Consider the following 17,279-nt stretch of genomic DNA (forward strand, 5'->3'; position numbering starts at 1 on the left):
TAACCAGAAGACAAAAATACCATCCGTAAATCGAAAATTTTTGTAGACTATATAAATATCAACAGATCTTGACAAATCATGTTAATTTTTTCCCATAATTAACAGAAACTATTAATTTTTGAGACCTCTGACGAATCATGATAAGGATATCAAAATAGTCTTACCACTTTCTGATCTTTGGTGAATTGCATGTCTTCTCCTAGGACTGAACCATCCAATACTTGACCTGCTACAGGTGGAGTTTTGTCTACAATGATGGATTGGTCTGCTACTCCAATTCTACTTAGATCAACTAGAAAAAGACAAGAATTCAGAATCCATGTTGATGGTTTCATCTTAATTTTCAAATTAAATTGAATAAAAATACAATCATGACAAAACTGTTTATCATTAGTGGAACTGAAACTTCTCTCCATAACAGCATCTGAATTCCATCCCTTTTAGATGAAATTCTTGATGCTTAATCTTTTGAGTTTTATATTTAGTATGTTGCACACCATGGCTTTTCTGTTTGTCTTTTTTCTATGGCCATTGTGTTCTCTGCCTTCCTTGGACTTCTGTTTTTTTTTATAATTGTTCAAGTAACTGTTCAAGTACAGTACAGGTCTTTGCTTAGGATTGAAACAAATGTACATACCACCAGCCCATTTGTCTGAGGGTCAGTAAAATGGTAATGATATAGGCAAAACATGTCTTTTTTCATGATGTATCCAGTTTTTTAAGGGATATAACTGGTAAATGAAATGCTTTTTCATGCCAGGAATTTTTTTTGGTAGAACAACAAGATTGTCAAAGGCTCAGGACAGGTCCTCTTGGAGTAGAAGACAATTATCTCTATCACTTATTTCAATAAGTCCTGTGCATCTCCTTTTTATTACAAAATAAAGTTTAATATCTGACTACCTACTACAATGCTAAAAAAATCTGAGCAAGAAGATCTCAGTTGGCTATTCATTTAATCACAAAGTCATGTTATGTGATGTTTGATGATTTAATACATCAATAACTCTACTTAACATAATAGCATCAGTTTATTTAGTTTAATTTAATTCAATAATACTCTTGTAAAACTTACCTCCATTGATGACCTTGATTTTGACCCAGATACGAACACCATCTGTGAGTTTTACTGCATACTGAATGTCTGGACTGTGGTCCATTCTTTTCCAGTCCATTTCATCACAGTCTCTTTCAGAATGACCCAAACATAAATCATTGTACACCAAACCTGAATGAGGGTCACTGAAAGAGAATGACATTTGGTTACTTCCATTTAACTCATATACTAACCTTATACAATATACACATTCTCCACATGGTTGCGTTTAACCAATCGTATTCCAAGAAATGTATTGAGGTAAGATGTTTTCCATGGTGAATGTATATCTTCACTATAACCTTACCTTTGTGGTTATTCTAAACTTTCTAAACTGAACCTTTTCAAATTAGCTGAGTCAGGAAAATAAACTTGATCAGTTGATTTTTTTGGTATTTTTTGCAATTATAGGTATTAACATTATAGGGATTAACACAAACTTTACTGGACTACTTTAAATTCATTTATTTCGTTGTTTATATTAATTTTTGTGGATTGAGGAATAACTGTATTTTCTTGGATATTGGATTTTTGATTTTGTGTTTTTTTCAAAAGTCTGCATAAAAACCTATATAAAATTTGTTCCTTGGTAAATATTTTAATTCATGGTTCATCTTTACCCATGAAATTCATGAAAATTGGTGTAAGGAATCAAATTTCTATTCTAGTCCAACTGGCATTTTAGTAGACCTTGTATTGCTAGTAACTTTTGCTAGCTGTTTAAAGTGTCTGTCCATCTTAATATACTTTTCAAAAAATTAAGAAAAACAATAAAATGCTTCACAAATAAATATGTGAAAACAAACAAATCTGTTATTTTTAATCGAGCATGTCAAACTAAGGGACTGTTTGCAGGAAGTAGTTGTACCAAAGTTCCAATAGGATATGACACATTACAACTCATCACTGTCAAGCTACTGATCAGTGATTTCTTAAATGATCAACCAAATCATTCCCACTAATAAAGGTGTGTGTGTGTGTGTTTATTTAAAAGATGGCTTGAGAGCAAAATTTTCAAAATAAAATAATTATTTTACCCAGATGAATGGGATGCTCTCAGTATATGTAAATCTTCATCATATTCTATTCCATATATATCATAAACCTCTGGTCTGGAAGTATCTATTGTCAATGGAATAGAATGACACACCGTTGTTGTTAGTGGTCCTCCATACTTTGCATCATTAAATGCTCTAACTGTTGTAAAATATTGACCATCTAAAAATGAAAACATTTTTTTTCTTAAAGTATGTTTAACAGGTTCAAAAGTAAGTTTACACAATGCATTTCTTAAATGGAGGCAAATGTTCGTTCTTATGTTCTGTACTAACATCATACCTAAATGGCTTCTATTTACTTACTGTAAATGTGTTCTCATTTTAAATATGCATGAAATATATGCCACTAAACATTTGTCAAAAATGTAAATGATACTGCAAAACCCTGTGTCTCACCTGCTATTGTTAGTGTCAATTTTAAAGTGTGTTTACTGCCAATTGGACCTAGGATTCTTTCAAGCAATATCTGTATATACTTGGGAAGAAAAATTGTCAATTTAACTTAGGAGGAAGAATTTATCAGTGAAAAATATGGAAAAATGAAGAAAGTTTTAATTGAAATTCAGCTTTGTACTGAACCTACAAAAAATGCTGAGGATTAAGACAACAAATTCTAGGACAAAAACATTTAATAGTTGAGACAAAATCCTGTTTATATATCTCATCCTGATTTGAAAACTTTTGTGCAAAATTATCTCCCCTGGCAAAATGGCATATCATTGGATTGATGTACAATCAATAATACTAGTATGATTATTCAATATGTAAATATTTAAGAACTACATTTTTTTTAATGGAAGTCTATTTCCAGAAAAATATGTCATGTCACTAAATTCCTTTGACGATAACTTGATTTCATAAAACAAGTAACAAATCCAAATGATCGTTTGAAGGTCAGTTTGAGGTCATATATTACTACCTAATAACAGTATAATTACCTGGTAATGTAGTAGTGGGCAATGGAGGACTTATCATAGCACTGTGTGTCCACTGTGATTTATCAAATAAATGTTTATGAGGATCATGATCAGCATGTACATCATCTGTGCATTCAGTCAGGCCAATAAGTACAGTGTATCCCAGAATTCCAGATTCTCTGTCAATAAATCCATCCCAGTTGACTGAAAAGAAATATACTTGCAATGAACTGTAATTGGTCACATGTAGTTAATGATTAACAGTATTCAATATAATATTGTGTTGCATAGTCAAATTTTCTAAAGAGATGCTTCAATAACTGTGTTCAAAAAGAACTCACATACAAGGATGGCATCCTAAAATGGCTAACTTTTTCTTTATCTTTTCCTTTGATGTTTATAAACATTGAAACAATCTAGCTTATATTAGCAACAGGCACACATACATGTGATAAAGTTTGTTATGCATTATACCACAATTGACAATGGTATTTTTCGACATATAATTCTATGGATCAAGAGCAATCATCATATGTTCACTGCACCATGAATTTGAGGTCAAAACTCTAATTTGGTGTTAAAATTTGGAAGATCATATTATAGGGAACATGTGTACTAAGTTTCAATTAATTTGACTTCAATGTTATCAAAAACTACCTTGACCAAACACTCTAAACTGAAGCTGGACAGAGGAACGAACAGTCACACAGACCGAAAAACATAATGCCTCTAGGTGGGGCATAAAAACCTCATCTAGATCAGATGGAAAGTCTTAAGTATTTTATCAATATAATTAAATTCAACAGTTCAAAGATACTGTGGATTCATTTATTTCCGTGGATTGCAGAAAACTTGCATATTTGTGGATATTTGATTTTGTGGTTTTGGAAAAAAAAAAAAATCCTTTGGAAAATTTGTATTTCGTTGGAACATTTAATACAGAAATCAACGGAAATTGGTTTCCAACGAATATTAATGAATCTAAAAATATGGTTTAACAATGTCCAGGTATGGGTTTTACTATGCTCATACTGCAATATTACAAAATTACTTACCAGACATATATTTGTTTGCCCTGGTGAACTTCAAGTCAAACATTGGTGTTGGTCCATTGAATACTGTTCGAGAACCAATTCCATCAACGACAAGTCTACAATACATAAATAAGTTAATATATTTTCCAAGTCATGAGAGTGTGTCTCTTAGCCTGCATCTATGCATTATATAATCTACATTAAAAGAATCACTACGGGACCGTTCTTTCTGAACTCAATTGATCATATAGCTCTCAGTAACTTGCTCAAATAGGTAACAAACTTCTGAATGCAGACAATTTCAGTTATAAATTTTTATTTTGAATGTTTTTTTTTAAATCTGTACTGTGGATTCATTTATTTATGCAGATTAAGGAAAACTTGCATGTTTGTGGATATGTAATTTCCTTGTTTTGCAAAAGTCTGCATACAAGCCTAAAGGAAATTTTGTCATTCGTTGAACATTTAATTTCATGGTTCACCTATACCAACAAAATTCACCAATATTGATATCCATGGAATAATGAAGAATCCACAGTAATCAAATAATGTATGAATATTAAACATGATTACATACCTATGATTCTGAATTTTAGGATGTACCCCTTTACAGAGTAACTTCCACTCAGGTCTGTCTTCAGGTATTAAATCCAAACAGGGAAGTATTTCAAGGTAATCAGCTGTCTTATTGGAAATAAAGCCTACAAAATATTAATATTGATTATGACTGTATCCTCATCTTATAAAACACAAGAGAATTCAAATTGTTTAATGTACAATGCTTGTTAAAATGATCAACAGCTATTTTTCAAGCCTTAATTTGTCTATGCAATTTATATCAAACTTTACATTGCAAAGATTCTAAGAAAAGCAAGTAAACAAACAACAACAAAAATCTATCATAAAAAATCCATAAGGATGTCCTAGATAATGAATGGTAGCTGCTAGAACCCAGTTGCTAATAGTATATTGATGCCCTCCCTTAAAAACCTTATTTGTTTGAGTAGTAAGGAATATATTTATCACAGATGAGCATGAATATATTCTGTTTTTCATAAGTCATAATTTGCCTTGTTAACGATTTACCACTTAATATTTAGTTGTCACTAGCAATGTAACAGCTGCTACTAGTCATGTCAGAGAAGCCAAAAGTGCTCATCCTTTCAGAGAACATTGTTGACCAATTTATGAACTTTGAGAAGCTTTTTGCACTATATTTTCTGGAATTCTATTTTAAAGACTAGAGAAATATACCAATACACTACTTAAGGCAAGCAGACGTAGGAAATAGAAATATACCTTTTCACTCAGGGGTTTAGCAAACACCTATCTGGTGGGGAACTAGCATTGGACATACAGAATTTTCTACCAGAAGCATGTCTTTACAGTAAACAAAGTTGAAAATACCTGTTTCAGGAGTAGTTGTATCAACAATGATACTTTGTGTGTTGATAATACTCTCATATCCTAAAACATTGACCAGTCTCAAGTTATAGTAGTATAATTTATTATGTTGGAGTTGTAGGTTTTCATATACAAACTGCTTGGACTTGCCAATACCAAGTCTCTCATAATGTTCGAACACTCCAGACTTGGATCTTGAATAGTGATGTCCCTCAATGGCTTCCATAAGTTCACATATTCCTTTATTAAAGTCATAATTAAAACTCATACACTTAGTACGAGGTAAATCTGCACAGGCCCTGGCACAATCTCCGGGACTACTTTTAATAATATCTAGTGCTGCTTTTGGTCCAACCAACCTTCCAGACATTGATCCAGTAAACATCTGCTCTAAAACCTTTTTATTGAAAGGATCTTCTCCTGACAACAAAAGTAAAGAAGCTAAATTACAACTTTTCTAATTTCAAAGTATTTTTGACACTTTTACACACTGACCAATTTAGCCATCAATTTGGTAATATCATTTAAATGAAAGGCAATATATGGTAAAGGTCAATGACATCTATCAAACTACACTGAAACTTAGAAAAAGAAACCATAAAAATCAAAATCAAAGTCTTGAACAATGGTAAGTATGACACATTTTTTCTAAATTGAGTTGCAGAAGATTTTAAGATTGTTCCATTTAATTCCTATTAATTCAGTAATTTCCAGATAAATCGTTGGGAATTCAGGAATTTCTGGAAGCTTGCCATTTTGTGCATAATACACTGATTTGTTATTGAAGACTGTATGTTAATCTATACACATCTTTTTGTTTTGTGTTTGTGTGTCATTGTGGTGCTGTACAATAAACTTTTACCCCACAGCTCCTTTTATTCATGTAAGTTTACCTAAATTGTCATTTATCTGATTATGATCAAGGTCAACATCATCCCAGGGCACCATCTGGTCCCCAAAGATTCCTTTCCCATATCCTGCTCCAACTTGTACCGTCTCAAGTTCAGAGTCCTCATACACTGTCACAAAGGCCCTCAGTACCTCAGGGTTACTTGTAGACATAAATTCCTCCTGAAATCTTCCACCAGGTATAGTCACATCATAGGTCGGCAGACTACAGAATGCTTCTGACCTTTGACCAGAGTTGTTTTCTGCTATCAGGGTAAAGTAGATTGGAACTCCTGTGCCTTCACTTTTCAATGGCTGAAAAATTAATGTATTCTTGAGAATATCAACAACAATCCTTTGCAAGCAAATATGATTTATCTTAGTATTTTATAAGAAATTGGGCATACAATACATACAATACATACAAAAAATAGGTACTAGCTAAAGACCACTCTCTAATCTGTAGATTTTGATATAAACCATTTTCATAAATTTAATATAAAGATAAAGAACCCATACAATAACAATCACTTGCCTCTCTAATAATTGTTGATGGTCCTCCAAGTTCATATTCATAGAGTACATTAAAACCACCAGGAACAGTCCCTATATTTAAGTACAATCTGACTAAACTTTTGTCATCCTCGGCTCTGATGGATATCTCATATTCAGGGTCTGTATAATCTAGATATGGAGTTTGTCTTACATAGCATGAAGCTGTTGATCTCTTAGCCTACAAGAGACGTTTATCTTATTTTATTAGTTACATAGTATGCCAGTCACCAAATACAATATTTATGGGGTCAGTAAATTCCATATTGGATGAGAGGCCTATCAAAGTGATCAAGTCTTCAATGCTGTTAGTTTTAAGAACCTGCATGCTTCAATTGGTCTATACAAAAACAAATAACAACATGCTAGCTTTAAATATGTTTTAAAAATTAATTTCAATCATTCATCATCAATTTTAGTCTGTTGAACATGTTGAAACCTATAAGATTTCCCCTCAAGACTGTATTGTTTAATAATGGAAGGTAACACCACTACTAACCGTATATTGAAGTGAGCCCCCACCTACAACCTAATATGGAATATACAGTCTCCACACGGTTGCTTTTAAGGGGGCTCACAGGTCCAAATCAACTTTTTTTTCTAATATAGGATTTTCCTATGTTTTTCTATGATTAAACTTTATCTTATACCTAATAGAAATATAAAATAAAAATATAGGGTCACTGTTCATTTAAGCTCATAATCTGCCTCCAAAAGAAGCATACATTTTTGTGAATGTCCTTTTTTTCTGTTGAACTGATAGGAGAAATTTTGGTAATATCGAAATAAAAAAGAACTAAATTGCAGAAATCCCTTAAATTTTACAATTATATAGTTTATGAACAGCTTGTTTGAAAACAATAATAAACAAAAATGTGTCCAAAGTACACAGATGCCCCACTTGCACTATCCTTTTCCATGTTCCATGGACCATGCAATTGGGTAATAATCTAATTTGGCATTAAAATTAGAAAGATCATACTATAGGGAACATATGTACTAAGTTTCAAGTTGATTGGACTTCAGCTTCATCAAAAACTACTTTGACCAAAAACTTTGACCTGAACGGACAGACGGACGAACGAACGGAGCCACAGACCAGAAAACATGATGCCCCTCTACTATCGTAGGTGGGGCATAAAAATATAGGTCACTGATTAGTTAAAAAAGATATTTCAATTTAAACGTAAAAAAAATGACATTTTCACACCAAAGGGAGATAAGTTTTGAGCTTTTTCAATGTTATAAACATTTTTAAAGTCATCTGTGGCCAAACCAAATTGATTTGTCTTTGTGATTTTTGTACCATATTATAAAGTGATAACTAATATTGTGATAAATAAAATGTGTAATGAAAAAGCAAATTTTAAATTGTTTGCTGAATTTTTCATACCTGCGATCCTCCTTAATGAAACAATATTGTAGTAGCATCGTATTTACTTGTACAAGTTTTGTTTACTTTAGTAAGAATCATTTAGTACAGTTTATCTTATGAGCAGTGAGCTAAAAATGTGAATGAACTTTTACCTTTTTATGTTCTTCAACAGGTGCTGTTATTTCTGCAAGCTCAGGTGGGGAAAGATCTTCCTCCTTTTTAGTGTTGTCAATAATTTTTTTGTTAATGCTTGCAGCTCTGTATCTCCATATTGTTCTCTTGAAAAGGGTGATGGTAAATTTAATTCCCCAAAAGATTCTAATTTCCAATGTTACTCTGCCACTCAGTCTCATCTCTAAAGGTATAAGTTGCAGATACATAGACAGTCTGTAAATATCAAGTATAGATAAACCATTACACATAGTCTCTATCTTTTATCTCAACTATACAAATCCTGTGTCCACACTGTGCATAAAAAAGTTCTGATAACATTCTGTTCACCTTTCTTTGATAGGATAACAACTATTATAAATCAATTTTCTATTCTTTCAATGATATAAACCATACCTTATACGATGAATTATTATACTAGTAGATCAAAAGTGTTTTAAAAAGTAAACTTTTTTTCGACTTACCCTACATCAATTGGGAATTTAAAAAAGGCTATTTCTGCTGTAGAAGGGAATCTTGTGTTCATTATATAGCCATCCAGTTGTAATCTACCACATAATATCCAGAAACATATGCTGATAGAACCATAAGCTTTTGCTCCACCAAAAGGAATGATAGAAGCAAATCCTTTCATCCCCAAAATCTTAATTCCCACTTCAAATCCCATGCCGAAATATGCAGTAGCTCCAAACTCTAAAAACAGACAATTAAATAACATTTTTAAAAATATTGTTTGGAATTAAACCTTTTCCAAAATTATGAGTCTATTCATAGTCCCTGAAAAAAGGTTACTGACATAAATATTTAACTTTGTTTGAGTTAAGCCTTTTTCAACAGAATCTTATAGTTTATTCTTATGTTGAACAGTTACACCATTGTCCCAGGTTAGGGGAGGGTTGGACACATCCACTTCATTATAACTTCATTGTATAGTAGTTTAATTGGTTATCATTATGCATCTCCTTATTTTTAAAATTAGCGATTTTTTCATTTATTGAAAATAAAACATCTTACAAATCTGCCTCATATGTTAGCAACTACTTACCAAATCTGAGTTTAAGTGGACCAATAGGAATAGTTTTATAAAGAGGTGGGATTAATCTGATATTCTGGCGAGGAAAACTAAAATCCCCCTTCACTTCAACATCAAATTGATCCAAAATGCTTGATGGATCTTCAAGCAGTTTATCAATAAATTCTGTAAGCTGCAACAAACAAAATAAAACATAGGTGCCTATCAACAAATGAGAGCAATTACGAAGATGTTTTAAATTTTAATTAGATCATAAGAAAGGTTATAAATTTTATAGTCACACCTACAATTCCATTATATACAAATGTATGCTCTATTCTTTATTACTTTTACAAATGTATATACAACATAAAAAGTTCAACTAGAGAATCAGAAACTACTTTACTCTTTAAGCACATAAGTCCACATCATGTTTTTCATGACATTAATTCATTTTGCTTGATTTTTTTGGTGTGACATTATTATTTTCACTTTTTTTTCTTTTTCACATGATTTTTATCTTAGCTTTCCTTACAACTTATGATTTTTAATTCCTCATCTTGGTATTTTCAAAATTTTATAAATATAAATTATATGCATATTTTTTTTTCTTCAAATATTATATACTTACCAAAGCTTTTGCTAAATCTTTAAGCTGACCAAATAGCTTGACAATAATAACAGGGTCCAAATTTCTCAAATCCAACATGTCTTTTATTTCCCCTATTGTCATTTTGGCCAGTTTCTCTCCTAACATGTCTACTCCTACATTTGACAGGCCCTGTCCTACTACATATGCTTGATCTTTGCGTCCTGCAATATCTTTTGCTGCTGACATCATTTCTTTTATGGCTTTTGCTACAATGGAAAGTAGCATAATAGAATAACTTACCTTATCATAATCTAAACCCATCAAAGCCTAAAAATAAAGCTGTATACAAAAAGCTAGGCTACAGCTGTCTGATTAGCATTTGTGTCTTGTACTATATGACATTTATCACGGATGGGAAAAAACAAATTACTTACCAAATACTGTTGACCTATCTTGACTAATATGCAAGAGTGAGATTTAATATGAAAAATTTACCTGACCATTGGAACACCTAAAATTAGGTCAAGGTGTGGCAAATTTCTTCATGTGTATTATATATATATGTTAGCCGCAAGAAGTGAAATAAGGCATTAAGCTTAAATCCTAGGCAATAAGCTAACTCCAGGTATAAAAGTTATTTCCTGAATTTTTCAGGCATTAAGCTTATTTCCTGAAATCTGATGATGATTATTCATCCCATTGCTGAACATAATTTTAGGCAATAAGTGAATTCTGGAATTATGCATATTTGGTGATTAACTCTAGATAACACAAATTTCTACAAAATTTTCATATTTTAAAATTATTTTTACCAAATATATATTTAATTTTAACTATTTACAATTAGTTAGTTCCAATTTTAATATAAAACGTAATTATAATTTTTTTTACTTGTGTTTTGTTTCATAGAGTTGAAATGTACAATTATAATATCAAAATTATTTATTACCTTTAATTCAAAATAAATAATTATTTTCCAATAATTAATCGTTTTTTAAATTAAAGTTTTCGGTTAAATTTGATACAATATGTCATTTTTTTATTTGCTATTTTCTTTTATGCCAAAACTTAGAACAGCAGTCATAACATCCTAGCTTAGATAATCCTAAGATAGCTTTGATGTGCATGCTAAAACATGTTGCAAGTCTGTCCTAACCTTATCATAGTTTCTGTCCTAAGAATATCTTATAAAACTGATCTTAGGACATTTTGAATAAACAGGCCCCAGTTCTCATAATGTTTTTATGTAACAAATATATTTTTATTTAAAAGAAAGGACTTTTATTTACTCACGTTTATATTTTAGGCATTAAGCTTAATGCCTGCACACATTTTTTAGGATATAATTTAAGACTAATGCCTAACATCATTTAGGCAATAAACTTACTGCCTAGGCGTTAGCTTATTGCCCAGGATTTAAGCTTAATGCCTATTTTACTTATTGCCACTAACATATACAACTCAAAACAAATTTCTGTTAAGAGAAAGTGAGGTTAAGATATTAAGTTATTTGCTTGACACTATTTATCTTTATATCAGAAAAATAATAACCCAGTATCATCCCCTGAAATATGTTAATGAAAACAAAATAAGAATTATTTCCAAAGATGGTAAAATAACACTTTAATATAAATGATAAAAGAACCAAACATTATCCTGTAAAAAAAATGTTTATTTCATATTTCTCCTTTTGACAATTGGCCACTTTAAATGGTAAATTTAATTCTAACTATAGAAATAAGATTTTGTAGCTATTTAAAGTTTTTGACGTATTTTGTTTAAAGTGATTCAGACTTTCCCTGCTTGATGATCCCAAGTCTTTTGTTCATATAAATTTTGTGCCATAAAAGGTGTAAGATTCAAATTCTTTTGATAGCTCCATGGATCTCTTTTCATTTACATCTATTTTTTGTGTAATTACTGTACAAACCTCCTGTTGCACCAACCACATAATCTACAGTCCACAGAGAACCAATTGTAGTGGGGTTTTCAAATCCCAAAGCTTTCAATGTGGACATTGGACCTGTTATACTCTCATCATCCTTTAACTGACTGGGTTTTAGATTGCCTGCTCTCAGCTGATCCTGACAATTAAAATACAGTAATGAAACTGTTTGATAGCCTGATAGCACATTTTGAATTTTCCTCTAATTTTAGCATACACTAAGAGGTTTATAACAGATATATGTGTTCTGTAAATTATTTCATTTACACAGTTATAATTACCACAGAAAGAAAGCTACAAATCTATGCTCAGAATGTCTACTTATTTCATTTAAAATTTTCAAGAAACTTTTTTTAAGAACATTAAATATCAAGTTACTTCATAATCTTTTGCCTGCTGTAAGAAGTCTTTGACTTTTGGTGAAGCTGCCATATCATCATACAATTTTTTCAGCCCTCCTTTTAAGTTTGATGGATCGAACCTGTAAAAATATCACATTTCAATAATAAAACTGCATCAGTTTGAATTATTTGAACAACTTTCAAGCTTATGTTTCAACAACATATTGTTCATTTTTTTTAGTTTATGTAATAAGCATGAATTTAGAATACATGTACTGAAAATGAACGACAAAATTTTGAGAACATCTGAAAGGTGTTAATTGATTGATTTATAAATTCAACCGATGTGTGCAAATTTTTTTTTTAAATCTGAAATAATTTGAGGCCTATTATACTTTGGAATTATAATTCTGTAATTCATTCAATGCAAAGAAAGCTTTTCGTCATAAAGCCTAACATTTTGTGAAGGTTTTATAAAGATTTGATTAAGCATACATATGTTTTCATGAAATGTGTGGGCAGATGGACAGACTGACAACTTTATGCCACATTATATACATCTTCAACAATCATCTTACTAGAATGAAGAAATTTTGACAATTGTCTGATGGACTAATACATATATTTGAACTTACCCAAAAGATGCATCTCTTTTTCTCCTTTTCCTTCTTACAGAACATTCAGGTTTTTTCAATGTAACATCTTCTGCCAATATCAGGGTCTTACAACTATCATCCCTAAGGTAACATATTTTAAAAGACAATGTAACTTTAAACAATGTAGAGGAACTTTCTACTACAGCCATACTCATGTCAAATACATCATTCACCTTTTCTGAAATTGTTGATCCTGTGAAAAGAAAAAAATGCTTATAAGAGAATTCAATGAGAAAGGAATCTAAAAGTACAAGTAAAAAAAATACCATGTCATTGGGTCTCCAATGGGTAGTTGTCTCACTTGCAACCAAAGAGCTTCTCCTTATTTCATATTGTTGATGCTCTTTCGATTGTATATTTGATGTAAGAAACAAACTGGCTTTTGACATGTTTAAAAAGTAAACTACAGTAAAAACTATTTTGTACTCGCCTGTCAGTGAATCTAGTCCAGTTTTGGTCCACGATTGTCTCTCAATACTGGTCACCATCTCATCACATTGAGTAAGTTGGTATGTAGTATATACATTTCTGGTTCCAGTCATAAAGTTAATCTCTGTACAACATTCTACACTGTGACAATCACTGGACATTTTACATCCTGGAACAGTTGACACATACACTGGTACATCAGTACAACCTGCAAGTAATTAAGCTTGAAGTCAATTAAACTAATCATTTGCTAATTTAGACAAACATTTCAATTTTATTTCAAAATGTTATGTCACTTTTTTTCCTTATAAACATCCTCATGTTTCTGGTAAAAAGCAGTAAAAAGAACATTCTAATGCAATTATTTTTTATCAATGGTTCAGATTGGATGACAGTTCTCTATCTCCTTGTCTGTAACTAAGGAAGCCTACATTTTGAATTGCTGAATGTATTGACATGTAATTTCTACAATAATAAGCCAAAAAACTCACATGTTGCACCTAAAATTCTTCTTTTTATCTAAAATATATTACATTCTGAAGCGGCACAGAAGCCAGAAGCCAGGAAACGCCCGGTGTTAATGTTTATGCCGGAAGCATACCTATGACGTCACCTAGTGTAGGGACCAAAGAAGATCTTTTTGCAGAATTTTCTTTAAAGATTTTACGCTGAAACAATGATTGAAATTTAATTATGAACTTGTTTTGCATAAGAATAGAGATAACTGTATTGTATTTGAAGCTTTGCGGACTTCCATCGGTAGTTTTACTGTCGCAAATACCTGTTTACCTGTCTCCACTACGCTTCGCCAGGTAAACTAAATTTGCAACAGTTAAACTACTAATGGACGTCCTTAAAGCTTCAAATACAATACAGTTATCTCTTCATTTTAATAACTTATAGAAGATTCTGTCCATAGATCACATATGTCCTAGATAGACAAACAGACAGGTATAAAGATGTACATTTGCCTTAAGCTTTCCACAGCTTGAAACAGTAATCACAAATTGTAAATAGAATCATATTCAAAACAGTGTGGTCCTGGCCATTGATTGACGACCTAAATTATCCCATTGACTGGGACAGATTAGGTGAACGTTTGTCGGTAACAATCACTGCTCACTATGTACTTGTTAAAGACACTGAATCTGTGGGGTCACCAAAGGTTCTCAACACCTAAATAAAGCAATTCGAAAAACGAATCCATAATAATACGATGTGTTGATTTATATCAATAATATAAATCAAAACATAAAGGTTATTCCTGAATAATTTTTCGAATTATTTTATTATTAAAGGCGTTAAGAACCTTTGGTGACCCCACAGTTTAAATTCTATAATAAGTAAGAAGTGAGCAATGCTCGTTACAGACAAACGTTCACCTAATCTGTCCCAGTCAATGGGATAATTTAGGTCGTCAATCAATGGCCAGGACCACACTGTTTAGAAAATGATTCTAAACAATGTTTGCCTTTTATTAATTCAAAAGTATAAAGTTATCAAAAATATTTCAGACTACCAACCATTTGAAAAGTTTCCATTGTAAACTGTGCATTGTGATGGTTTCCAAAACTCAAAGGCTAAACCTAAAATGGAAATATATATCAATATAAAATTTTAACATTTGATTCTTTATGACCAACTTAACATTCTGCAAAACTGCCAATGTTAATTCTCAACAAATTAACAATATCCACTGCCTAAAAATTGTCATGCCTTTACTTTAATGGAGACAATAAGGAGCAACTACATGAGCTATATCTTTAATTTGTTAAACAGAAGCCTTTTCTTGCATTTGTGCATAAAATATTTGTCATTGGATATTATGTAAACAACAGTCAGACAATAAAATGTCACTACCTTAACCTCAAACCATTATAATTCTTCAGATAATGACAATAATATGAATATTACCTCCAAATGGAACATCAGTACTATTGCAATTAGAGTACAAGAAGTCAGCATTGTTCAGAACTGTATATTCTTGAAGGCAAAAATCTGTAGCCTCAAAACATATTTTAATACTGGCATCCACCAAGAACTTTTTCTCTGAAGGAATGTTGTACAGAGTAAACCTATAAGCAATTCAATATATATTAAAATATTATACAAGAAAAAACTGGATTTGCCCAATTTTACAACCTTCAGTAAAATAAAACAAAAATATGTATCAACTACAAATTAAAATTAAAATTAGTTATCTCCCCTTGAAATTGTTGGACCACACTTGTATTCCTTAATGCACAACACCAGGTAGTTTTCTATATCAGTATCTGTCTAACCATTTACATTAGGTTCCACTGAAGAGGTAAATTCCAATATAGCCTCCCCCAACCCTCTCTTGAAAAAAACCAACCCATCACATGTAAGTCAACGCATGGTAATCTTATCAACTAAGAAGCCCTCAAAATGACAACAACAAGTGAAACTGCGAGCTACTGCTCACTGATGATACCCCTGCCGCAAGTGGATAATATTAATAGTGTAAAAATATGCAAGTGTTCGGTAAACAGGAAGTTGTCGAGTGATGAATCTGAAAATGAATCACACGGTATAGCTGACTTATATAAATCATGAAACCAAATTTCAGAAATCCTTGTATTGAAGTTCCTGAGAAAAATGTGACGAAAATTTTCAACATGGCTATCATGTGTAAAATCATACAAGTGTTCAGTAAACAGGAAGTTGTCAAGTGATCAATCTGAAAACGCATCACACAGTATAGCTGACTTAGATAAACCCTGAAACCAAATTTCAGAAATCCTTGTATTGTAGTTCCTGAGAAAAATGCGACGAAATATATTTATGGGACGGACGGACGGACTGATGGACTGACTGACTGACGCACTGATGGAAGGACAGACAGAGGTAAAACAGTATACCCCTCCTTTTTTAAAGCGGGGGTATAAAAATATGTTAATTGTAATAACAGTTGAAATTATCAAAATAAAATAACCTACATTTTGTTATTAGAAACAATCTTCTCATTATTGCTTGCACACGATTTGGAATATTTAATATTCTGTCTTTTTCGCAAAACCTACCTAAGCCTGAAAACTCCATGTAATCTAACATCTTCAGTTCTTCCTGAAAAAATAAAGAATGGACCAGTACTTAATGTGCAAAAACATGTCAGGCAATCACTAGAGAAATAAGAAAAATCCTGCAACATATCATTTTGATAAAGCCTGAAACTATACAGACAATAAAAACAAGTGAAACTGCGAGCTACTGCTCACTGATGATACCCCGCCGCAAGTGGATAATATTAATAGTGTAAAAATATGCAAGTGTTCTGTAAACAGGAAGTTGTCGAGTGATGAATCTGAAAACGAATCACACGGTATAGCTGACTTATATAAATCCTGAAACCAAATTTCAGAAATCCTTGTATTTTAGTTCCTGAGAAAAATGTGACGAAAATTTTCAACTTGGCTATCATGTGTAAAATCATACAAGTGTTCAGTAAACAGGAAGTTGTCAAGTGATCAATCTGAAAACGCATCACACGGTAAAGCTGACTTAGATTAACAGTGAAACCAAATTTCAGAAATCCTTGTATTGTAGTTCTTGAGAAAAATGTGATGAAAAATATTCATGGGACGGACAGACTGACTGAAGGACAGACAGAGGTAAAACAGTATACCCCCCCCCCCCCCCCCTTTTTAAAGCGGGGGTATAATTATCATAGCTTCATGTACTTTAAAAAATCATCATTCAAAGTTAAAGGATAGTACTTAAGGATCTAACCAAGTTAATAAAAAGAAAAACATATAAGTGTGAGTTCTTTCAATAAAATCAAGCCACTT

The 17,279-nt window shown here is 31.8% G+C and overlaps 1 protein-coding gene across 1 annotated transcript in view; it reads right to left on the reverse strand.

Moving 5' to 3' along the window:
* The window catches only part of LOC134726609 (uncharacterized), a 73,651-nt gene extending 66,765 nt beyond the window's left edge, over window positions 1–6,886 (reverse strand). The window contains exons 1-9 of the mRNA XM_063591020.1: window positions 6,878–6,886; window positions 6,403–6,712; window positions 5,513–5,929; window positions 4,683–4,806; window positions 4,127–4,221; window positions 3,093–3,275; window positions 2,134–2,314; window positions 1,076–1,242; window positions 165–292 (exon numbers count right to left, since the gene is read on the reverse strand). Of these exons, the coding sequence (XP_063447090.1) occupies window positions 165–292; window positions 1,076–1,242; window positions 2,134–2,314; window positions 3,093–3,275; window positions 4,127–4,221; window positions 4,683–4,806; window positions 5,513–5,929; window positions 6,403–6,712; window positions 6,878–6,886 (1,614 nt within the window). The remainder of the gene's footprint in view (window positions 1–164; window positions 293–1,075; window positions 1,243–2,133; window positions 2,315–3,092; window positions 3,276–4,126; window positions 4,222–4,682; window positions 4,807–5,512; window positions 5,930–6,402; window positions 6,713–6,877) is intronic.
* Between the last annotated feature and the right edge of the window lie 10,393 nt (window positions 6,887–17,279).

This window comes from Mytilus trossulus, chromosome 7 (assembly GCF_036588685.1).
Source record: "Mytilus trossulus isolate FHL-02 chromosome 7, PNRI_Mtr1.1.1.hap1, whole genome shotgun sequence".
Taxonomy (NCBI): domain Eukaryota; kingdom Metazoa; phylum Mollusca; class Bivalvia; order Mytilida; family Mytilidae; genus Mytilus; species Mytilus trossulus.